Source organism: Bombus bifarius, unplaced genomic scaffold, assembly GCF_011952205.1.
Source record: "Bombus bifarius isolate JDL3187 unplaced genomic scaffold, Bbif_JDL3187 scf7180000008417, whole genome shotgun sequence".
Classification (NCBI taxonomy): Eukaryota; Metazoa; Arthropoda; class Insecta; order Hymenoptera; family Apidae; genus Bombus; species Bombus bifarius.
The window spans coordinates 321,169-344,235 of NW_022884649.1; the positions used below are offsets into that span (position 1 = coordinate 321,169).

The 23,067-nt window shown below is 31.2% G+C and overlaps 7 protein-coding genes across 16 annotated transcripts in view; 3 read left to right on the forward strand and 4 right to left on the reverse strand.

Annotated features, from left to right (window-relative positions):
- LOC117212905 (potassium voltage-gated channel protein Shab) overlaps window positions 1-1,967 on the reverse strand; it is a 69,714-nt gene extending 67,747 nt beyond the window's left edge. For 5 of the 8 annotated variants that reach the window (XM_033458041.1, XM_033458040.1, XM_033458038.1 and 2 more), the window contains exons 1-2: window positions 1,810-1,938; window positions 1,389-1,579 (exon numbers count right to left, since the gene is read on the reverse strand). The gene's annotated coding sequence lies outside the window, so the exon portion shown is untranslated. Of the gene's footprint in view, window positions 1-1,388; window positions 1,580-1,809 lie in introns of all 8 variants that reach the window. The other 3 variants (XR_004488541.1, XR_004488542.1, XR_004488543.1) reach the window with 3 other exon arrangements.
- Window positions 1,968-2,292: 325 nt separating this feature from the next.
- Window positions 2,293-4,603, reverse strand: LOC117212912 (probable tRNA N6-adenosine threonylcarbamoyltransferase). The gene is made up of 4 exons (XM_033458053.1): window positions 4,155-4,603; window positions 3,111-3,552; window positions 2,839-3,017; window positions 2,293-2,762 (listed from the first exon to the last, which is right to left on the reverse strand). The coding sequence occupies exons 1-4, from the start codon at window positions 4,267-4,269 to the stop codon at window positions 2,491-2,493; spliced, it is 1,008 nt and encodes a 335-aa protein (XP_033313944.1). The 5' UTR covers window positions 4,270-4,603; the 3' UTR covers window positions 2,293-2,490.
- A 14-nt stretch (window positions 4,604-4,617) lies between these two features.
- On the forward strand, window positions 4,618-8,574 carry LOC117212907 (serine/arginine repetitive matrix protein 1). Of its 3 annotated transcripts, none has more exons than XM_033458046.1 (5): window positions 4,618-4,756; window positions 5,944-6,131; window positions 6,772-7,532; window positions 7,668-7,819; window positions 7,936-8,574. In XM_033458046.1, exons 3-5 carry the CDS (start codon window positions 6,774-6,776, stop codon window positions 8,336-8,338), a joined length of 1,314 nt encoding a protein of 437 aa, XP_033313937.1. In that variant the 5' UTR covers window positions 4,618-4,756; window positions 5,944-6,131; window positions 6,772-6,773; the 3' UTR covers window positions 8,339-8,574. The 3 variants fall into 3 exon arrangements, with proteins under 3 accessions (XP_033313937.1, XP_033313936.1, XP_033313935.1); XM_033458045.1 differs by having other exon boundaries at window positions 4,626-4,890; XM_033458044.1 differs by lacking the exon at window positions 4,618-4,756 and adding an exon at window positions 4,949-5,778.
- Window positions 8,575-9,918: 1,344 nt separating this feature from the next.
- LOC117212914 (2-iminobutanoate/2-iminopropanoate deaminase-like) lies at window positions 9,919-11,110 on the forward strand. Its single transcript, XM_033458055.1, has 5 exons — window positions 9,919-10,080; window positions 10,258-10,418; window positions 10,584-10,652; window positions 10,735-10,790; window positions 10,871-11,110. The coding sequence occupies exons 1-5, from the start codon at window positions 10,010-10,012 to the stop codon at window positions 10,925-10,927; spliced, it is 414 nt and encodes a 137-aa protein (XP_033313946.1). The 5' UTR covers window positions 9,919-10,009; the 3' UTR covers window positions 10,928-11,110.
- Window positions 11,111-12,110: 1,000 nt separating this feature from the next.
- On the forward strand, window positions 12,111-13,351 carry LOC117212925 (60S ribosomal protein L12-like). Its single transcript, XM_033458068.1, has 4 exons — window positions 12,111-12,271; window positions 12,350-12,423; window positions 12,608-12,998; window positions 13,312-13,351. The coding sequence occupies exons 1-3, from the start codon at window positions 12,235-12,237 to the stop codon at window positions 12,992-12,994; spliced, it is 498 nt and encodes a 165-aa protein (XP_033313959.1). The 5' UTR covers window positions 12,111-12,234; the 3' UTR covers window positions 12,995-12,998; window positions 13,312-13,351.
- A 603-nt stretch (window positions 13,352-13,954) lies between these two features.
- LOC117212921 (derlin-1) lies at window positions 13,955-15,087 on the reverse strand. Its single transcript, XM_033458063.1, has 2 exons — window positions 14,533-15,087; window positions 13,955-14,439 (listed from the first exon to the last, which is right to left on the reverse strand). Exons 1-2 carry the CDS (start codon window positions 14,969-14,971, stop codon window positions 14,126-14,128), a joined length of 753 nt encoding a protein of 250 aa, XP_033313954.1. The 5' UTR covers window positions 14,972-15,087; the 3' UTR covers window positions 13,955-14,125.
- A 398-nt stretch (window positions 15,088-15,485) lies between these two features.
- On the reverse strand, window positions 15,486-17,511 carry LOC117212920 (translocon-associated protein subunit alpha). The gene is made up of 5 exons (XM_033458062.1): window positions 17,231-17,511; window positions 16,761-16,928; window positions 16,423-16,682; window positions 16,083-16,350; window positions 15,486-16,008 (listed from the first exon to the last, which is right to left on the reverse strand). Exons 1-5 carry the CDS (start codon window positions 17,292-17,294, stop codon window positions 15,941-15,943), a joined length of 828 nt encoding a protein of 275 aa, XP_033313953.1. The 5' UTR covers window positions 17,295-17,511; the 3' UTR covers window positions 15,486-15,940.
- Between the last annotated feature and the right edge of the window lie 5,556 nt (window positions 17,512-23,067).

Here is a 23,067-nt window from a genome sequence, read left to right on the forward strand (position 1 = left end):
AAACAATCAAGAATTATTTGTTACATGTAAAAGTTTCAAAAATGGAGATAAAGTACTCGTGCAGCAAGCCATCGATGTAACGTCGACGTGCACGTTCATTTCTTCTTTCATTTTCCCCCTCTTATTTCTGTTGTAAATAACCCTGATTTTCCTTCGAAAAATATTTATGTAAGACGTTGATCACAGCCAGCAACCGAATACATAATTCGGGGCCGTATTATTTAAATACATGTCCGCGTATTGTTTGGATGCACGACCTGGATCTTGGCTACGCGTCAATATGATGTTGTATGGCTAGCAAAAATATTCGCGAAGTGTCGTAAGATACGCCAATTTCGAATTCTTTGCTTTTAATAACGTCGCCAGCGATTCAAATTCATAGCGCAATAAAAAAAAAGACACACAAAGGCAATCTTATGCACGAAATGTAGTCGCGAGTAATTTCAAAAAATCTTGATAAAGTATCGTGTGTTCAGGTTATCGTGGATAACAGTAGTGAAGATGAATGGTAAGCGTTACCGGACAGTAGTAAAGAACGACTATTTACAACCTACACCTATCGATACATTGCAAGCACATTGAAAATGTCGCACAGTTTCTTTATTCCATTATATAGGTCAAAGAAAAGTAATTACTTGCTACGTACCGTGTTGTCAACTGTCATAATTGTAGTATTCGTATCAATGTGAAAATCAAAAATTATATAAATCTGGTATAAAATATAACCAAATTGTGTGCCGGATATGATATGCAAAATTGTTGCAAAAATATGACTACAACTATCTGATTATGCAGTAGTCATGCTTGTTTTATATCATTTTTTTTTTTTTGATCATTGAAATGGAATTGTTTGCAGCATATGATATAAAGGATGTATATTACAGTCAATACTTCTTTTGTTTTCTATACGTTCTGCGACAAGATATTTCTTACTGGTTTCTGTCTTCTGTTTCTTTTCTGGTTTTTGTAATAATGGCTTGCTTCCATGCTATTACATATAATATTTTTTCCATCCAGACTTTGATTCTACGTTATTCTGCTAGCGAGTTCTATGTGACAATTTTTCAACTGAATGTAATGACACAAAAATCTGTTTCGAAATCACTGTCAAATTGCACGGATAGTAACGATATACGTTGTGTATCTGTGATGATATGATACGACACAATCGAGATCAATGGAGCAATAATAAAACAGTGTGGAAGCAAATGATTTTCGTGAGATTCAAGGACGAGCAGCTGAGAAATTCAAGTTATCTGGGTCTGTATTTCGGGGACAGTATTTGACGTGTACCGGTACGATTCTATAACGAAGTAGCTCCTATACGGAAATAGACGTGGAGTGGTAGTAGAAACGAAACCAGAAGTACACTAATTTTTGCGACTCACCTCTGTTTTAAACACGGGCACCATTCGTCCGGAAAGACACATTGCGCACCGTGGTATAGTAACACATCTTGCCGTGAGTAGCACGACTAATAATGCACCGTGACGAGTAGTGACGAACAGTGACGAGCAGTGACGACGGTATCGTACTGCCACTTGTTCCACACTAAGCGCTGCAATCGATGTTCGCGCGTCTATCGATTAGGAAATGGTTAACGTGACATAGCCGCGCTCAGATACAATGAAAAAAAAAGAAATTTTGCGTTTCTATCCGTTTCATATTCATAAAAAACGATTCTAGAATAAAAACTTTATTGTAGGATCTTTCTATTAAATAATAAAAATATCGAAAGAAAATTGGCAAAATAACTTTCATAGAAATGGAGATTAAGCAAAACGAAACTTAACGTTCATAACTACTAACAGCGTTGGATCGTATATCCGGTAATGATGACGATACGAATTCTACTAATATTATAACTGCTACTACTACCGACGGAGATATTGTTTGGACTACAGCCAGACGCGCGCCTGCGTCGACGAATATCGTACGCTACCCTGTCTATCGCGCGTGTCATGAAAATTTGACCTCCACCTATGACGCTCGCTTTTCTCTTTTCACAACGATAGCTCGATATCAATTTTGAACCTGTATAATGTTTGTGCATGCGCAGATATATGCGCTCGCAAGATATTTATCAAGCTGAGAACAAATACGCGGTACATTTGAATCGATAAATAACAAATGTTGTTAATAAGGTTGATCGATTTATTGAATTAGATAGCTGATTAAAATAACGTGAAGGTATAATAATATTAATAGAAGTTCTGTGATAAAGAAACAGTCGACAGAGCAATTTCAAAATTAAATATATCTAATAATAAAAGGTAACCAGACTCATCTACGTTCTAGGTCTACATCTATATCATAACATTTATTCTAACGTTGATTGACATATGTATGATACAAAATGATAATAAAAATGTTGAATTATTACTGTATACAATATATTTCTTTTGTTCCTATTTTATAACAACAATAATAGTAAATATTTCAGATAATAGCTAAACAAAGTCAAAGAAAGAAAGTATATATAAAATTAGGTTATTCTCTCCAGGAAACATGTACATCATCTGTTCTATATCGTTGTACACAAGTTGTTTTCATCCATGGAGTATGCCCTTGGCTTTTGTATTGAAGTAATCCAGCCACAGCGATCATTACACCATTATCTATACAAAAGCGTTCATCTGTGGCATGAAGTACTGCATTTCTTTCCTCACACATCACTTTCATCATCTCTTGTAACCTTTCATTACATCCTACGCCACCAACAATCAATACTTCTAATGATTTTACATGGGCCATTGCTCTCTCTATAATATTATTAAATATATAATTTCTGTTCCATTTTATACAATTTTGTACTTGAATCGCAAGCAATAACAATACCAGTAATTTCAATAAGCATAGCAAATACTGTTTCTTGTAAAGAAAAACATAAATCTTCTGGAGTAAATTCTTTCGAGTCAAGCCAACTGGGAAGATGTTCTTCAATGTAACTTAAAATTCCTGAGAAAGACACATCCATCCCTTTTACTACATAAGGTAATGGAGCTAATTTTGTCCCTCTATGTATATAATATTATATTATGTGTAATGAATGAAATTAATGAAATTAATATACATAAACAAATAAACCATACTTTAATAAAACAACTTACTTCTTTGCTAACTGTTCTATATTATAACCAGGACTAGGATCATTTGAGAGCTTTAATAATCTTGCAAAACGATCTAAACAGTTTCCAACAGCAATATCTATTGTTTCACCAAAAATACGATATCTCTGTCGAGAGTATGCAATAATCTGTGTATTTCCACCAGAAACATATAAAACAGTTGGATTTATACTTCCTGTGATCAATCGCCCCATTTCTATATGACCAATACAATGATTTACTGCAACCATTGGTTTATCATATATCTGAGCAACAGTTCTAGCTACTAATGCACCAACTGTTAACGGTGCACCCATTCCTGGTCCTTTTGTATAACATACTACATCCACATCTTTTAATGTTATTTTAGCTTCATCCAATGCCTTTTGCAGAACATTGAGGATATGTTCTCTATGATGTTGTGCAGTTTCACGAGGTAGGAATCCTTTTCAAAACAAACTTTAAAACGTTTTATATATAACATTTTAAATAATAACAAATAATAAATGTCACTCATTTTTGTATGTTGTTGAATTATGTACAATGCATTATGTAAGTATTTAAACACACTTAGAAACTTTCTATGCTTATATTATACAAAACATTTTGGAATTTTATTAACACTAACATTATCATACTTGGCATTTAAGACGGATCTAAAAATGTATATAAAAGTTACAAGATATTTATTAGAAGCATACCGTTTATAAAAATGGTCAAGGTATTTGAGTAATCAATTATTTTATATATTAGTGAGTCACAACATCTTTAGCTTCAATTGTATGTTTAAGACTACTATTTGTGTTATATATTAGGTCTTAAGTGTATGTTTGTAATAAATATCTTGTAACTTCTATGTACATTTAGATTTCTAATTTTGCTACTATAATCGCGATAGTCGTGTATCACTGCAGTGTTAACAAAATTTAAAAAAATTTCGTATAATACACATAACATATTCATAAAAACTTTTTGTGATAAATGTTGAAATACTTTCGTGAGCCATTGTATATCATCAAAAGTAATCACATAAAAGGTTAAGTTTACCTTCGCCCGGTGGTGTAATATACGTATGCCGTACATTTGATAAAACATCTTGATCTCGAATAATTCCGATGCCTAACTTATTTGCACTACCTTCAAATCCAATTGCAATTGTCATTTTTATATTTATACGTTTAATTCGAAAAGACACTATACAAATTTACGGCGTATAAAGCCATTGGCACATGGGTAAATTAATTATCCAATAGAAAACATAGACAACATGCGCAGTAGAATCATATTCATTTGACTTTTCTCGACATTTATTTATTTATATTTGTTGCATGTTGAAAGTAATAAAATATATTCTGATAATAAATAGAAAATATATAATATTTGTTCGACACAAACTGCCAAAAGAATGAATACACATAAATGTAAAAGTAGAAAATCATTTATAAGTAACGAGAGGAATTTACGATTAACCGTATTCCTGCAGCGACATCTGTTACTTATCTCGTTTGGAATGCATCTTCTTGCATTTGGTGCGTCTCTAGAAGGAAAATCTCCTTTAAACAATCTTCATTCGTAAAACGTCACGCGGAAGTGATTCACCGATTCTCGTGCCAGAAAATGCAAGTTTGCAATTTGCCGCGGTGAGAAAAGTGAGTGTCGTTATCTCGAATGGTTCTTGAGCCCGGTGAATGTCGTGAAATTCCTCGGATAGCGCTCACTGGGTGGGCAATTGATTTTCAAAGTGACCATCGGGTGCGAACGAATGAATGCCACTGACGCTTCGGTACGAAATAGCAGACAACGCTACCAAAAAAAGTTAGAGATCTATTTTCATACTGTCGAGTAAGAGTTTTGTGAAGCTACGTTAAAACAAATATATATATATATGTATATATATACATAGTGCAAAGGTGTGTACCAGCAAATGGAAAAAGCGAGAAGAGCCGACCTTCGCTTTTAACGAAAGAAAGGAGCGAAGGAGGCTATACGCGTATATACCCGGTTTCGGACACTCTCTTTCTTTTCTTTTTATCTCCTCAAGCCAATACTTGAGGTATCTTCTTGAGTTCTCCGTTACGACACCAGTAAGGTGTTACCCGGGTAATATCTGAAATGGTGTCGCGAAAAATACAGTTTCGCCGGTCGCGAAATCGCGCAGTCGGGCCTTTACGTGACCTTGACGTACCCGTTACTCGAGCCACAAATTCCGTGCTACCGCGTTTCGGTGTGGCTACGAATCGGACGCGACAAGATATCCTCCGATGCGTACCGAGAAGGTGACACGTTCCGCGGATGACATCCTTCACGATGTCAAGAAACGGGCGAAAAAGCCCTACCCGCGGCGTTCATTGTATTTTCTCACCTGTGTGTACCATCGGTGTAATGATTGACGCGAGTAATCTTATCGTGTATCGTAATCGGCTACGTGAGTGCCGTCCGGTATGGCATTACTCGGGTAATGCCCGAGATAAACTTCATACCCTATTCGCGGTTCGGTCCGGTTAATAAAACACGAAAATACCTGGACACGATCGACTTGACACGCGCGCGCGACGCCTTTCGAGGGCGATCTCTGAATTTGGTTCGACTCATTGAAAAGTCCACGCGACCAACATTTATGGATCGTGGATCGAAGCGTACTACAATTCTGGACATGCAGAGAGTGGCGATGGTAAGGTCTCGCGACGGGTGATGTCCAGTACCACATATGGATTTTTCGCGAAATTTTTATTCTCAGAGAAAACATACGCTTTTGATCGGGAATATATACTAACTTTTCCACTGCTTCACCACTCCAGATGATACCCATTTGTGACATGTAGAATTTTTTACATAGGCCAGTCGACCCAAAGGACGAATGATACTGGTTCTTCTAGCGATCTCATGGCGAATTAGTCCAACGTATTATCATCTTTATGGGCATTCTATCATGTATTGAAAATTAACGTGTTGACTGCTCTCGCAGGCGTTTGGATCACCAACTTTTCGCTCCTCCTATATCTTCTATTCTAACATTTCTATCAGGTATGTGTCTATTTAAGAATAGAAAATTCATGAAATATGCAGAGGGTTCATAAATGCATGCCAGTACTTCAGGAGATGGATCTACACATTACAGTAAATAAACGTCATATGAACATATGTCCTATATCCTTAGTTTTCAGATTATGGTTGATTAAAAAAATGTTCAATGGGTTAGCCTCATGGCTTAATACACATTAGTATATGCTTTAGCATTATTGCATACATAGCTAAGACATGCCTTGCGATTATCCAAAGCTTACAAACAATATTAATCAGTATGAATCAGATAGAATTTCAGACAGTCAATATTTTATTTTCCCTAGTTCATTAATGTTTTCTAGAAACAGGAAAATAAAAATTATTTGTAAACTTTACAAAAAACAAAATATACTTTAGCTGTATATACAGACAACATTAAGGCATGCAATAACATGTGTTGAGGCATGAGACAGACGCTTTAAACATTTTCTGTAATCATTTATAGCTTTCAAACTAAAGTACATAGGAATTACCCTTGAAATATCGATATGAATTTATGAATCACCTTGTATAAATAACTGTACTTAAAGTAATTGTAAAAATGATAGTTGTTTACATCTGGAGTAATTACAAATGTCAAATGTAATACATTTTGTTTTAGGAATGTCACGAGACTATGATAGACGAAGAGGAGGTAGCGGTAGTGGTAGCAGTTCTAGTAAGTTACGGATGGATACCAATGTATCACAACCCAGACCGCACGGTGAAAATTCAGGAAAACGGAGAGAATTAGATAGCGTAATGCGAAAAGCTCGTGAATCTCAGTCAAGTTATTGGAATAAAAAGCTTTTGGAAGTAGAGGAACGCGATCCAAATAGATGGAGACACAGTGGATATAAGGAATTATATGTCGGTGGCACAGCAAGTGGAGAACCTAGTAGAGGACATCCTCGAAGTCCAAGAAGTCCCAGACCTCGAAGTCCCCATATACCAAGACCACGTAGTCCTCGAACTAGAAGCCCACGGTCACCTCGCGATAGATCACATACCAGAGGACGACCTACACGCAGTCCAAGCACAGGAAGTACTTGTTCTGATCGATCATGCAGTGTCTGTTCACCAAAGGAAAGGCGACGTATCGCTCAACCCTCTCCTTCACGTTCAAGATCACTCACACCAGTTCGAGCTCGAGCACATCCAAAAGAAATAGTACCATCAAGTTCACGAATAATACCAGCTCGTACTAGACCAAGATCACCTCCTTTGCCACGTCCACGTACACCCCCGCCCACACCACAGCCTCCACCACGTCATCAAAAGGACTATAAGGCAATTAAAGAAAAAGAATCCAAGGTCCGGCGTAAAGAAAAACATCACACTAGAATCCCAGAAGATCCAAGAGTTCCAGATCCCATTCCATTGGTAAAACATACTTTGTTCATAACTAATTATGAGTTCTGATTTTAAATTAATATACTTCTGTCTACATTTTTAATCTTTTTCGTTTATTTATACATCTCTCTTATATTTCAATATATAACTATGAAACTTGTACAGATGCGTAAACCTGTAAAGGTAGAAAAAACTCATTCAAGTCATGGAACAACTCAAATGATTAGGCCACCTCCTGAGTCCTCACCTAGTGAAGACAGTGATAGTTCTTCCACAACATCACATGTGGGTCCACCTAAAATGACATTATCAGAGCGGTATGATTTAATTATTAATATGTTGTAAAATTTAAAACATCAGTTTAACAACACAATACATATATTTGAAAAAGATAAGGGTCTTATAATAACACAAAACTGTTCTTTTTTCTTAGATTTGGTAAAATGGCACAATGGAGTGTCGATCGTAGGGACATGGAAAATATGCGGATCACAAAGGATGGAGAAAATGCGATGAAAGTTGTAATAGAGGGTGAAGAGAGAATTGCAAGACTAGGATACGATTCTCCACCACCAGGACATTATCCTGAATCACTTTTAGCACAAGGTCCAAGAGGTCTAGAATGTTGGGATGATGTTCGTGTTAGATATGATTATTATAAAGCAAGAGGATATCTACGAGATCTTACTTTAGATGATTACATAAAGTGGGAAGAATGGTGGTACAAATATCAAGAATGGTTAGAAGCAGAACGTTTTTATGAACAATGGACCTCTTCAAATCGTCCTTCTGGAACTCGAAAGAGACGCGGGCGACGTAATAATACAGCTCATTGAAATTGCGTAAGCCCATTACAAATCATTCTTGATTCATAGACATTATCATTAATATTTGTTGTCTTTAGAGAGGAGTGCAAAAAGTGTGTAAATGCTCTATACAGGCATACATGCATTCATATAGAAAACATACGCTGTTAAGACGTATGTATAAATATAAATATATTATAATAAAATGACTGTGCTGTAAAAACCTCATTTTCGTCGATTTATCAAGTAAAGATTAATTTACAAGATTTTCGCTTTTCATTTGATTACTTTATATGTAATACTTTATATCTATCAAAATATTTAGAAATAAGGATAACCGTGTGTATCAAATTAATAATAATGCCAAGAAAAATTTATTTTTGTTTATATTTTTTTAATTTTGTTTTATCACTTTTTTATTTATGATAAACAGGGATCTTATAAAACCATTTTCTATTTAATAAAATTCTAGTTTTTTTTTATAAAAATGTTTCATAAATAACTTTGTAAGAACATGAGAAGTTACTAAAAAAGTGAAATTAGTTTTTGTATTTAAAAAAGCCTACAATCATAAAATAAATACTTTACCATCATTTTCTAAAAAATATTTTTTTTTTAATATTTCGGAATATGTGGAATGTTCTAGGTTTTTTCAACTAAACTTTGTAAATATGTTGAATGGGTATAAGTAAAGAATTTACATAAATATAGCTCGTTTGAAGATTTATTAAAAGTTATAATAAAAATGCAGCATATAATTTCACATTAAAAAATATATAAAATAGATGTTAATACAAATAGTGAATTCATATGAACGGTCGATTGATTTATTGAAATGAATCAAAATCAAAATGAACTGTGTAGAACAACGAATGACTGTCAGTTACCTATTGACAGAAATGATAAATATTTTAAAATGAAATATAAGCACTTATTTTTGTCTTGTAAAATGTTCTTTTTGTATTTTATATCTTAAAGTTTGACTATGAAAACCTGGACAGCTCTGTATTTAACTGATAAATTATTTGACATACAATTTGCAGGATCATATTTAAGCTCATTAAATTATTTATTTATTACTTTCTTATTAAAAATCTAAACTCATAATAAAGTTATATCTACGATAAGAGGTACATTATAAAGTTATATAAATTTATTTTCAGTACTTTCTATTTTTAATTGTGAAATTTTCTTAATAATCTCAATTCTATGTTATTTATCCTATAGATTAAAATTACTGCATAAAATTATGAAGTAGATCATAATAAATTTAGTAAAATATGCTCTTTACCAAGTTACAAAAATTTAATTTGAAATTTCTGTATAATTCATTGTAATTTTATATAAAGGTGTAACTTTCTTTTAAGTGTACAGGCTATGATTTTATGTACAAAACAAATATGAAAATATATTTAGAAATATGTGTATTATTTTTTCTGTTTTGTATGTATTTATAAAAATTAATTACAGTAGTTATATTCAAAAATATATTGTAATAATTTTCTTCTGAAAATTATATCTTAAGGAAGAATTGAATTATTGAACGCAAGATATGGTATCTCCCGTAATAAGAGGTTAAAAGTTTATCAAAAATCAAATATTCGTAAATAAGAAGTTATATATATATATATATATACGACACAACAGTTAAGTTGAGATCAAGTAATGAATGTGTTTTAAACTGGGAAAGAGAACATAAAGATGGCATCTCAGAAGATTATAAGAAAAATAATATCATCTTCATTAGGTCCAAAACCTATTGGACCATATAAGTAAGCTATAATAACATATTTTTCCAATTATTTAGAATTTGTCAAGTCTTACATTATATACATAATATTTCTCATTTATTTAGATCAAAAATAGAATCTTCCTAATGCAATAGAATATATATGTAATTACAATACATGAAATTATCTAATTACAATGTAACTAATTTTGTTTGATAGCCAAGCAGTACTTGTAGATCATACTTTATATTTGTCTGGATCTCTTGGTGTTGATGTTAAAACTGGAAAACTTGTTGCTGGAGGTGCTGCTGTAGAAGCTCGTCAAGCTCTTATAAATATGGGTCACATTTTAAAGGAAGCTGGATCTAATTATGACAAAGGTTTCATTTACTTAAAATTTTTTTAATTTTCTAATTTGTTAATTTACATTTTTCAATTCTGAAACGATCGAGAAATATGATGATAAACATTATCAGCAGTGATTAATAATTTTAATAATTAATTTTATTAAACATTAATAATATTTACTCTATATTTATTTACAGTCGTTAAAACAACAATTTTCTTACAAGATATTAATGAGTTTAGTGATGTAAATGAAGTCTACAAAGAATGTAAGATTTAATTTATAGTTTTCGTTATATAAGTGTATGTTATATTTGTGTACATATCCACGCACCATTTTTTTTCCTTTAGTTTTTAAGGAGAACTATCCAGCTAGATCTACATTTCAAGTTGGAAAGTTACCAATGGTAAGAAGTAATGCACATATGAATATATACATATAATTCAAAATCTAACCGCTAACGTTAAACATAAAATGTTGCTGTAGGGTGCAAAATTTGAAATTGAAGCTATTGCTGTTGTTGGCGAGGTAGAAACAATTTGAATATTACAAGCAAAATTAATTTAAATTTTATATATTAATGAAATATGTTTACATCTAAGAATTTAAATATTATTTCGAATTTACTATTTTTATGTATGATGCTTTTATGATTATATTAATAACAATTTGGTTCTTTTACCATATGTATATTTAAATATAAGTTTATTTCTTAAAAACAAATAATGGGAAATAGTAATGGAAAATATCTTTCATAAATTATATTAAATATTTTTGTACTATTGAAAAACCTTAGAAATAAATATTTTTGGTTAGTTTCCTCTAATATCTTGCTTTATACAGGACATATAAAAAAAATAAAAAACGTAAAATAATGAATGTTAATAGTAACCTGATCAAAGTCACCAAATATTTCATATAACATTAACATAAAAATTAAATTTATAAAAAACACACTTTTATTTGTATTTTGTTACAAGAAATAATACTTTTTAATTAATATCAGGTGTAGCAAAAGAAGAATTTTTATATGTTGTAAATAAATTATATTACATTATAAAAAAGAAAGAAAACATTTTTGTATTTTCATAATAATTTATAATGGTATGACAAAAGTGTAACGATAAATGTAATTTTTATCTCGTAAAATAAAAATAAAATCGTAAATATTGTAAGAATATTATATTTAAAATGTTTGTGTTTAACATGTCACTGTAATAAATAAACAAAAACGTATATAACTGTATCCTAACAAACAATACGAATGAATATGAATGATTAAAGAATAGACATGGACAACAACCAAACATAGCGGCAGATATGAATAGTATCGTTACATAAAGGGTGGTCCGTCATTTATGATAAAAATGTGGTTAGACAGATTCTATGGCTCAAAATAAGACGAAGATCAAAAATAACAAAATCGCGTTGAGAACTTCGTTTGTGAAAAATCGAGTTTGAAAATTCATGAAGTGTATGTGAATACGAACAACCATTTCATAAAACTGCAGGAGGTGGTATCCAATTTCTATTACGCTTTGTAGTACCCAAATCAGTAGACTGTAGTCGATGTTTGAAGCGTATTAAAATGTTTTAGGAATATTTTAATAAATTGTAAAGGCGCATCCGTATTGTTCTATTATTATTACTATGGTGTGTTATTATGTCACAATTAGACGACTTGAATGTAAATCTATGTTGAGTTATATAGTTCATGTTACAGCAGTTCTACATACCTCGATTTCACAACCGCTTTCACTCTTTTCGAACGAGATTTACCACGTGTTGGTGTCGTTCCTATTTCTTTTATTCGATTGTGTCTCATTTTGCATATTAACGTTATCATCACGATGCCACCTAAATTTGATCCAAATGAAATCAAGATAGGTATATTTTTAATATTTCATTTTAATATGTATTACAAGAGTGTAAAATTTCCTCACATATGCATATTTGTTTCAATAGTCTATCTAAGATGCGTTGGAGGTGAAGTAGGAGCAACTTCATCTCTGGCTCCAAAAATTGGTCCACTCGGTTTAGTAAGATTCTATTTTATAAATTTAAATTATTTATGAATAATATTTCTTCTAACTTTTTGATAAATTATTCTATTTTATATTTGTAAATATTAATCTTCCTCTTTCATTGTTTGATTCTATTTTACGTTCTATTAATAAATAAAAAACATTTATATAGTGCTTAAATATTGGTTTATATTTATAGTCTCCCAAGAAAGTTGGTGATGATATCGCCAAGGCTACCAGTGACTGGAAGGGTTTGAAAATTACCGTCCAGTTAACAATTCAGAACAGACAAGCTACAATTACGGTGGTTCCATCTGCTGCATCCTTAATAATTAAGGCTTTGAAGGAGCCACCTAGGGACCGAAAAAGGCAGAAGAATATAAAACACAATGGAAATTTATCATTTGATGATATTGTTTCCATTGCTCGATCAATGAGACCGAGGTCTATGGCAAAGTACCTTAGTGGTACTGTGAAGGAGATATTAGGTACATGTCAATCAGTTGGATGTACTGTTGAGGGTAAACCACCACGAGATCTTATCGAAGAAATTAATGGTGGAAGTCTCCAAGTCCCAGATGAATAATATGGTAAGTTTAGAGCTCCTTGCCAATATTTTCAGTACAATGTCCCATTTTATCAAATATTAGAGTTTATTATACAACTAAAATGATGGATAACTAAATAAATAAATGATATTTATATTGTTATGTAAAATATTTGCTTTGAGCTCTTGGTAGGGGTTAGCATCCCATCCACGATAGCTGTAACAATTTAGAATGTTGTTACAGACTGTCAGAGATATTGCTACTGAGGAGAAAACCTCAATAAAAAATCATCATTTAAGATACCATACATATGTAGTATTTTAATTACAAAAATTTTACGTTCCCATTGTTTCAGATTTATCATAAGGAGTAAAAAATAAAACATTTTTAATATGTATGTGTTGTATTTTTATGTATGTTCCCTCCTTTTAAGGATATAAATAAATTAAAAATGTTTTAATATATCATATACCTTGTACACAATGAATATATATCATACATCCACATAACATACTCTTATTACATTTATTTAATGTTAGATATACTAATTATAATATGTAACAAATATGTTATGTAGTTAGAATAATTTGTGTGCAAATACTATACTAAAAATGATTTTCAAACATAATGTTATTATTTATTTTCATTCATATAAAATCTATCTTTACTTTAGATTTGACTGTTTCCTTTTATAAATTAATTTTTTACAATTTTTATTGCCAAAATTTAAAGTATACTAAACTACGAGGAAATTTAAAATCATTAAATCACTTTATGTATTCAATGTATTTACTAGTTAAGGTAGCTACATATTTCTAAGGAAGTCATGATCAATTAAAAATTTTTCAAGTATTAATATGATTACTTTGTTATATTACGTATAAAAAAAATATTTATAATCTATGAAATTCAGATATAAAATTGCAAATATCAACAGATTTTAAAACGAATAAAACACTATTATTTCATCACTATTGAAATATATTCTGTACTTTGAGTTTCCATATTAAGTGCATTTATTGTTGAGAAATTTTTTAAAACATTAGAAACCAAAATTACTTGTACATTCTTTATACATGTCTTAATGAAACTAGTTAAATTAAAACAGTGGAGAACAATGGAAAAGATTTTAATATCAAATGACATTTCTCTATAATAGGTTTAACAATTCAGTCTCCTAAAACATATCCTCGTCCCCAATTATGACCACCAAATGTATTTCTAGCTTGTTGTGTTTGTGTTCTTTGCATAGGAGCAGCTCCAAACCATCTGATATTACCTCTTTGAGATGGAAAATAAGATTCAAGAATTTTTGGAGTATTTAATAATTCAGGTCCACCGAGTTCTTGAGGATATTTGAATTTTAAAAACACATAAAGATGCCCCACTAGAATACCAAAAAGTTCCATCATGCCACCTCCAGAGATAATGAGATTAAATGCAAACAATACCCATGGCAAGTATACTGCTTTAAATTGTGTACCTGTTGATTTATAGAAACATATAATTAATATAAGATACGATAGAATGACTGATAAATTTATAGCCTTATGCTTATAAAAAGAAAAATACATACCAAACCAGAAATTAACAATAGCATCTTTATTCAATTGACACCAAACGTATAATATGCTGAGTACCATAGGATCCATAAGAATATGTAATTCACCAATAACTCCTATGATAACGCAGCATATCCAGTTGAATAAGAGTAAGAAACAATAATCTGCTGGTCGTCCATCGTATTCTCCACGTTCTAACCTCAACGAATAATTATATAAGAAATAACAGTTAATCAAAAAATGAAATCCCGAACCCCGATTTAAAGGGTAGAAAAACACACTGGTGGCTGCTCTCCAAATTTCAAAATTGTTTATAAACCGATCGTTTATAAGTATTAGTGAAGTCGGATTTATTAACCCGAATCTTCCAACTAACGTGCAAACTATTGTACATAATAGCCAATATCTTGTAAAAATTGGTAAAGAATTAATCCAATTCCTTACGTCTGACATTTTTGTAATTTTTACGTTAATATAATAATTAATATGTATAACACCAAATTCGACACGTACGTACAACTCAGTATGACAATGTATGACGTGTGATTATTTAGTGACTAAACAACGACACAACGTAGACTAGGTTAGGACATATAATAACAGATATGGTGCTAGTAAGAATTCTAAATTTCTATATTTATTAAGAATTAGTAAGAATTTCTATACTTATTCTTTCAATATTTAAGAACAAAAAATGTAAAAGAAGATACAAAATTTTAATTCCATTTCAATTACAAAAAGAAAAAAATAGTATGAAGAAGATTCTGTAGAATTGTTCATATTTTCATGTTATAGTATAATTTCTTACAAAATTCTAAAACAAAAAATAAACGTTCTTAGAATTTACTTATATTAAATTTCTAATATAATTGTGAATTTATAAATAATACATAACTTATAAATACATATTAAAGCTTCTCCAGTAGTTACATTGTTATTATAAAGTTTTATATTACAAATACAAAAATAAATTATATAAAATTGTTTTTATTGATATAACAGCACTTCAAAAATGGTGATCAATAACAAAATTGACAGTGATTATAAAATGTACATGTATTCATATGGTTATTTCATTGTAGTACTATATGAAAATTTTGTAATACTATTTATATGAAAGTTTCATATTTTAATTTTTGTTGTCCCTTTCTTTTCCACAGCATTATATAACATCAAGAATAAATTATAAAATTTATTTAGAAATGTTCCATTATAAGGTATAATGTTGTTTCTGATATTTTAGATGTACAATAATGATGTAGAGAGAGAGAGAGAGAGAGAGAGAGAAAGAGAGAGAGAGAGACTTTAATACAGTATGGATTGAAAAATATGAGAATTTGTTACTAAAGAATTGTTACAGAATATAAAACCATACTTCCTATTTACACACGATAGCAGACAAACACACATATATTAACACAACTAATCATCAGCTGTTCTCTTAACTTTTCGTTGCCTAGGACTCTGTCTGGGCGTTTTAGGAGATTTATCTGTAAGGAAGATTTTTATGTAAAATGCTATTTTTTACATTTTATTTAAAGTAAATAAAATATGAGATACTTACTAATTCTATTTAATGTTTCTTTTGGTAACCAATCATAGTCTACATTATTAGGGTTCGATGTACCCACTTCGACAGGAGTTCTACGAGTATTAGAAGATCGAGATTTACGACCAAGAGATGAAAGAAGTTGCTGTCCTCCTACAAGTGTCAATATCACACATGCTGCCAGAAATACATATAAGAAAATTGTTTCTCCATCAAGACCATCATCTAATTCTATTATTTGCACTGTTTCATTATAAACAGCTTCACTAAAGCCAATACCATTCTGCAAAATTATGGACATTTGTCAATTTTTGCATCAATACTTTTAGAATGGAACATTAAATGTGTTACATACAGAATCTTTATAATTTAGATTAATATTAAAACCAAAAGGTCTTCCAGCAAGATTTTCTGATGGAATAAATGAATATGCTAATGTTGCTTCGTGTTTTGGTTTTACAATTTTGTTATATACAACAGTTGAAAAATTTTGGATATAAAAGTTAAAGTCCATTGCATAACGGAAAGAGGCATCCAAAGATTCAAGAATAAAATCAGATTCTCCTTTATTGGTGAAACCAACAAGAAATTCAACTAAATTTCCAGCTGGTAATTCTAGAAAAGTAAATAAATTACTAATTAATATTAACATTAAAAATATTAATAAGATTCCAAAAGGCTTATTATATATACCCAATGTTGATAATCCATTATAAACTGGTTTAGTAAATAATATAGTTGTATCAGCATCAGATGAAGCAGTGGTTGTTTCATCTTCTGGTTCTTCATCTGTTATCACAGAATTATCTTCTCCTTCAATATCCACGATATCATCTATATTTTCATCTTCTTGAGCATAAACTGTAATAAAAATTTAAAATACAAACAGGATTACTTATACATAAATAGTTACAAACATATGTAAAATAAAAAAACTAATTCAGTCAATATGATTTGAATTTATTATCTAAGATGTTAGTTCAAATTTACTAAATGACATTTGTGACGGTTGCATTAATTATATTTTCAATATAAATTATAGAAAAACTGGAAAAGAAAGGAAAGTAATTTTTTTATATCAATATATATTACATATGTGTAATACAAATATAAATCATAACGTATGAAACAAATATTAGTTGACGATTTTTATTATCCATTACCTTTATTCGTTGTGAAAGTAATTGCAGAAATAAAGAGTAATAAAAAAATGCTAAATTTCTCCATTTCGTTGCACCGTTTCAAAACTAACTTTCCTGTTATGAAAACCGATTTATTCCACTTCTCGAACACTCACTTCAAATCAACACTCGACTACGGTGCTTCGAAATAACACAACCTGCTACCATCTCTGCCTGCGACGTGGAAGCACAGTAACGCAATCGTCAATCCTACAACGTGGAACATTAACGTAGCGTTGGCATTAAATAAAGGACATCACAAATGAAAGGTTTCATGTTGCCAATATACTAAATTGAATTACTAGGCTGCAGATTTGTGAATTTAAAGGTGCAAAAATCAACAGAGTAAAGATATAAAATGCAAAAATATATATAATATCCAAAGCAAAATATTCGTTACAATATTTAATAGATAAAACAAATTTCTGCGGTAAATATAAAACAATGAAATATAATATTTATAGAAAGATATATTTTCTGGCTACTTCGTTTTAAACCATGTATTTTTATATATTAAGTACTCTTACAATAAATTAGAGGGCGTTTGGGAACACATTCATTTCATGGAAAATTCGTACATATTCATTTTCTTCAGTAAATCTATATTATTCAAATTCTTAAGTCTTTAAGATTCAATTACATAAGAAGTATTCATGCATCTATTCAAATATCTATCTTTTCAAACAAAAGTAGAATTTCATTTGCATATAGTATCTTCGAGTATCTTTAGTAATTTTCTAAGTTGGTAATATATACATATATTTAATTAAATTCAAAAGATATATTATAATTCAAGTATTATTCTCAAACAATTAAGTATTTTTTATTCTTTAATTATAATTTCCTTTTGCTTGAAAAATTCAAGTGAAAATAAACCAAAGTGATTTTTAGAATTGTTCTTTACTCTTAAGCTGCTGTGCTATTGGTTCTTGCATGGTATTGGTTGCGCATGGTATAATTCTGCTCAGTAGAAATGAGGAGTGGGAGACTGGCAGCCCCGAGCTAAGAATGTTAGTCAGTCGACTCGTTCGTCATTCGTCGCGTTAGCGTCGCATAGGATTGGTCATTTTCTGTTATAACATTCTGGTAAAATATTAAATAATATTATAGCAACTTAATTTTCTCTTTCAATAATGTTTATTATACGTTTTAATATATATATATTACTTTCTTATTACATTGCTTACTATATTACTTTTAATATATATTAAATTTATTAGTAAAAAAGTATGTATTTTTTAGATGAAATTAAAATAATCATGCTTTTGTTTCAGGAAATCTATCTATTATAATACATTACGACTAAATGGAAGAACAGTATTGCACATTACAGAGGTAATTATATTTATTTATTATTGCTTAGTCCGTGCCTTTTGGCTTTGGACAAGCTTTTGGTTTTACATCTCTTTTACCTATTTTGCTTCTTATATATCTACCTCCCCTCTTATCCACTCTATTATATTGCACTCCCTTAATTATTCTATCTCTAAAAACTAATAACTAAAAACTATTGCAACATCTTGTATTGCCCTTCTCTTCTCTATTATTGCTTTTAGTTCTGTTAGTCCTTCTCCAGTCTCATTTAGTGTTTTCTTGTATGTCCTTTTGTCCTTCCGTTATTTCGCATTCTTCTATTGCATGTCTCAGGTCTTCTTCTTTTCTTTTACATAGTCTGCATCTATTTTGTTAAAGGTTGGCTTATTCCTTCTTCTTCTTGCTGTTCCCTGGAAAGGACAAGGTAGCTGTATTTCAAAAGTCAAGAATGTAAGTAATTTTGTATTTTGTACTTCATTTAATTTTATTACTTGTATTTTACATTAATTATCATTAATTAAAAAATAGAATTTTGTGAAAATTTAACAAATTAAAACATTTTATTTTTCTGAATTGAATATCGCTAAAATTTTGTTTGATACAGATAAAATTTGCGTCATTTCACATTTCCCAAATAATTAATACTGTCTTTAGGAATAAATTACGTATAATATTGTACGCTTTCTTATAGGAGAATCTTCCAGCCTTCACCTCTTCTGTGGAACTCGACGATTCCTATTTGATGGCGGTTTTACGATGACTTGTCTTGGACTCCAGCAGTGTTAGTGACAACGTTCGTCACATCTAATCGTAAGTCGTATGCATTTTTGTTCCATTGGTCATTCAATCGTGTCGTAGGATGGAAGGTTCAAATCTACACGGAATTTACTGGTTGTATTATATTGAACTTTTGACGAGCATAATGAATAGAGAATTATATATTTTACTCGCGAGTAGCAGCACCGAATTAACCCCTTGCCGTGCTATTTAGCTAGACGAAATGCAGGCCCAACCTGTACAGGGTGTAGATCGTTAAATCAGCCACCGTGATGCGCGAGAAGGTCTCACATGCTTCCTTCTTGAGAATATCACGTTGCTATCAGTAGAATCTTCATTATTGTTTCCATATAAATTATTTATACTCTTCGTAGTTTTCCTTCTTCTTAGCATTACGTAAGGGTTTCAATTAAATTTTACTTCAAAAACCAAAGGGAGTACAATTTAGTTATTGACAATTGAAAATCGTCCAAAATATCCTTGCACTGAAGCAAATTTTACATTACATTTGCTCGAGCACATTTTACAATTACTTACATATATCGATATATTACGTATAACGTACGTATTACGTACACGTACACAAATAAATAATGTTACTAAACAAATCTACGTAAATGAATTACGATTCAACGAAGCTAATAAAATTTCAAAATTCGCATAGACCCGAATACAATGAAATCTCCATATAATCATGTATTTCTTAGTCGATTCATAACACGACCGTTACATCGTAAATAAACGACTTCGACAGAACAGATGATCGCATCATCTCGTCCTCGAATAAATTTCTTCCGCGCGAGACTTGCCTTATACTCGTGTGATTACTCAGTCACGTACAACGTACGTAGGAACTTTTTGAATAGGGAGATTGCACTGTATTATTCAAACGCAAAGGATTCGATATGGACAAAGAAACTAAGAATTGTGAGAAGACCCAATGTCTAACGTTGCAGATGACTATAACCATACACTTTCAGAAGTAGCTACAGTTATTGACCAACGGTCCCTTACGTGGTTTAAATATAGTGGAAAATCAATAGTTTCTGTAATATTGACGCATTGAGGAGAAATGTTTGGACGTACGGTAAGGAGTTCTCCAGGGAGTGACTCCTCCGCGGAACTTCTTCGACGAAGAGCGTTTCCGTTTCTTTCCATTAAAGCGGTTAACGTGACGTGCTGGGTACCGATAAGTCGGATAAAAGCAATGAAAATTATCATCGTGTCACATCGAACGTCCACATCTATGTAGCTACATGTGAATAGGATAACAGAGAGACGCGAAAAATGATGTTACAGGATATAGGTATATATATACATATATGTATTATATATGGTACGTTCGTGTGAATAGAGAAAATCTTTGGTGACAATCTGGAGTCGGTGATGGGATAAAAGGTGCTATTTCAGTACCCCATATAACTTTGTTTCATCTTGAAGCAACAGTGTGTGCAATGTGTATTGTTTGTATATGGCAAGTATTAATGTGATTGCTCGGTCAATGAGACCGAGGTCTATGGCAAAGTATCTTAGTGGTACTGTTAAAGTCGCCCTTGGTTTAGTAAGATTCTATTTTCTGTAAAACACGCCATGTCTTGGCGTTTTGATTTGAAAATTACAATTATGATAAAAATATCCCATTACGCTAATTTGTGCTTGTTTTGAAGATATCTCGTATTTTGCGTTACACTTATATAATATACTTATATACTTATATTCTTGTAATACTAATTTTATAGCATTTATTATTAGTAACGTCATTGCATCTTTCCCGTTTTTCATACATGAATTAGTATCAATTGCTAAGTAATTATATCTATAATAAAGCAGTGAAACCATTCTTACATTTTACATGAATAGTAAATAAAAGTAGTGTACTGCATCTTCTGGAGTATATATATACTCTATAACTCACTCTTATTCATACGTTACTTACGATACATTGTGTAAGGCATAATCTATATATCATATATATACATATATATATATATATATATATATATATATATATATATATATATATATATATATATATTTCAGTGTGCATGTATCGAATTGAATTCGCTGGTAGCGAAGTTACTATTGATATCTCACAGGGAGTGGTGTCGAGAAAGTAAGGCAGCTCGAGCAGCAGGAAGCAAATTATCTCTTACAAATTAAATAGATGAAGTAGACTAAAGTACAAGTCGTTCTCGATCGGTCCACCTGTTTCCATAATGAAGTTGTGTTGGTGCGCGGCCTCCATGTATGCTGCATTGCTTCTTTCCCATTTAATGAAGGTAAATTAAAAGCACCAATGATTGTATCACCTCTATATAATCTATTTACACGTGGGAGTATTATCCCGCGTTCACTAAATGACGCTTCATCCACGAATAATACTTCAGCGAATTAAATAATGATTATAGAAAATTATTATCACGGTGAGTTTTATGAGACATCAATCTGCAAAAATTTGCTCCTTGAAAGTCTTCTGCTCTCGATTCTTGTACCGTTTGGAAGCTGTATGTGGTTGTACTTTTTTTCTCTTTAATATGGTCTATACGGTATTATTGCTGACATCCTCCTCCGCGGCAATAATCCGGGTGATTACGTGCAAACTTCTTCCTTAATGACGTTATGTTTGCCAAATTGAATGTGATGACAACGTCCTCTCGTCCAACTTTGCATAATTGTCTGTGTAAGTAATTATTTGATTTATTAGCTCGTCGCTAAAAAGTATCTTTAAAAAGGTCCAATGGTTGTTCAACGTTTGAGGGAGCCTGTGATCTTGTAGGTTCTTCGCCGGCTGTAGCTGCTTTGTCAATAGCACAAAGTATGTTTCGAATATTTTCCTTTTCTGCTGCTTAAAGTCTTCTTTCCTTTGTCACTTGGTTTCATCGTTGATATTCCCCCTCGTTAAAAAAAAATTTACTTCCACGGAAGATTGTATCAGTAAACTAAGTTACTCAGTAAAATTTTGCTCTAGTCAGTTAACTGATTTTCTCATTAACAATTGTCCTCAATTATGTTTATGTACAATTAAATAATACTCCAAGAATCATCTACACGGTATTGTTATTGTACAGAAATTTACAATAAAATATAGCAATTATCATTATTATCGATTCTACCGGTTAAGTCTTTCACTTTATTACCTGACTTCCTCATTGACTAAGATTTGGTTTAGAGTTGTCGATTATAATTCGTTTCAATAGAATAACATTGCACTTCCCTTGCGGCCACATTCGTCACCATGCTTTCTAAATTAATGATTCTATTCAAGTACTTATTTATACAAACATGCATTTAACAATGTTACATTCTTTTGCTTTGATGGAAATGTAGATTTTGTAGAATGTTGAAGAGCTTGTGAATTTCTTGTAAACATTGGGATAAACTGGTCGAAAAATTATCAGTTTAGGAGATGTTTTAAATAAATAACCGTACATTTTACGATACAGTCAACGATAAGCGATGCAGTATTTAAGTGTTTTTTACATTTTACAAACTCAATCAAATACATCAAATGAATCATTGAAAAAATCGTATTTGCTGCGTTCAAGTCAAGATTTTCAAAAATATAAATATATGTAACTCCTATGATACTTCTCTGTCTCATACAAGTTCTGCCTCCGGCTTGCAAGATGACCAAGATGAATCGCCTTTTAACTAGTTCACCCGATTAAGATACAAAAATATTAATTACTTCGGACGCAAAGAATTTTGTTCTTGGATCTTTCCTATCG

What these genes read in the sequence shown, in the direction of transcription:
- LOC117212914 (XM_033458055.1), top strand. Translation starts at nt 10,010, where the DNA reads ATGGCATCTCAGAAGATTATAAGAAAAATAATATCATCTTCATTAGGT. An exon ending in AAACCTATTGGACCATATAA is followed by an intron (nt 10,081 to 10,257) that starts GTAAGCTATAAT and finishes TTTGTTTGATAG; the next exon opens with CCAAGCAGTACTTGTAGATC. An exon ending in AAGTTGGAAAGTTACCAATG is followed by an intron (nt 10,791 to 10,870) that starts GTAAGAAGTAAT and finishes ATGTTGCTGTAG; the next exon opens with GGTGCAAAATTTGAAATTGA.
- LOC117212925 (XM_033458068.1), top strand. Translation starts at nt 12,235, where the DNA reads ATGCCACCTAAATTTGATCCAAATGAAATCAAGATAG. An exon ending in TCCAAATGAAATCAAGATAG is followed by an intron (nt 12,272 to 12,349) that starts GTATATTTTTAA and finishes TTGTTTCAATAG; the next exon opens with TCTATCTAAGATGCGTTGGA. An exon ending in AAATTGGTCCACTCGGTTTA is followed by an intron (nt 12,424 to 12,607) that starts GTAAGATTCTAT and finishes TTATATTTATAG; the next exon opens with TCTCCCAAGAAAGTTGGTGA.
- LOC117212912 (XM_033458053.1), bottom strand. Translation starts at nt 4,269, where the DNA reads ATGACAATTGCAATTGGATTTGAAGGTAGTGCAAATAAGTTAGGCATC. An exon ending in TATTACACCACCGGGCGAAG is followed by an intron (nt 3,553 to 4,154) that starts GTAAACTTAACC and finishes TGTTTTGAAAAG; the next exon opens with GATTCCTACCTCGTGAAACT. An exon ending in ATAGAACAGTTAGCAAAGAA is followed by an intron (nt 3,018 to 3,110) that starts GTAAGTTGTTTT and finishes TTATATACATAG; the next exon opens with AGGGACAAAATTAGCTCCAT.
- LOC117212907 (XM_033458046.1), top strand. Translation starts at nt 6,774, where the DNA reads ATGTCACGAGACTATGATAGACGAAGAGGAGGTAGCGGTAGTGGTAGC. An exon ending in TTCCAGATCCCATTCCATTG is followed by an intron (nt 7,533 to 7,667) that starts GTAAAACATACT and finishes AAACTTGTACAG; the next exon opens with ATGCGTAAACCTGTAAAGGT. An exon ending in AAAATGACATTATCAGAGCG is followed by an intron (nt 7,820 to 7,935) that starts GTATGATTTAAT and finishes CTTTTTTCTTAG; the next exon opens with ATTTGGTAAAATGGCACAAT.
- LOC117212920 (XM_033458062.1), bottom strand. Translation starts at nt 17,294, where the DNA reads ATGGAGAAATTTAGCATTTTTTTATTACTCTTTATTTCTGCAATTACT. An exon ending in TACTTTCACAACGAATAAAG is followed by an intron (nt 16,929 to 17,230) that starts GTAATGGATAAT and finishes TTTTTATTACAG; the next exon opens with TTTATGCTCAAGAAGATGAA. An exon ending in ATCTAAATTATAAAGATTCT is followed by an intron (nt 16,351 to 16,422) that starts GTATGTAACACA and finishes ATAATTTTGCAG; the next exon opens with AATGGTATTGGCTTTAGTGA.
- LOC117212921 (XM_033458063.1), bottom strand. Translation starts at nt 14,971, where the DNA reads ATGTCAGACGTAAGGAATTGGATTAATTCTTTACCAATTTTTACAAGA. An exon ending in TATTGTTAATTTCTGGTTTG is followed by an intron (nt 14,440 to 14,532) that starts GTATGTATTTTT and finishes ATAAATCAACAG; the next exon opens with GTACACAATTTAAAGCAGTA.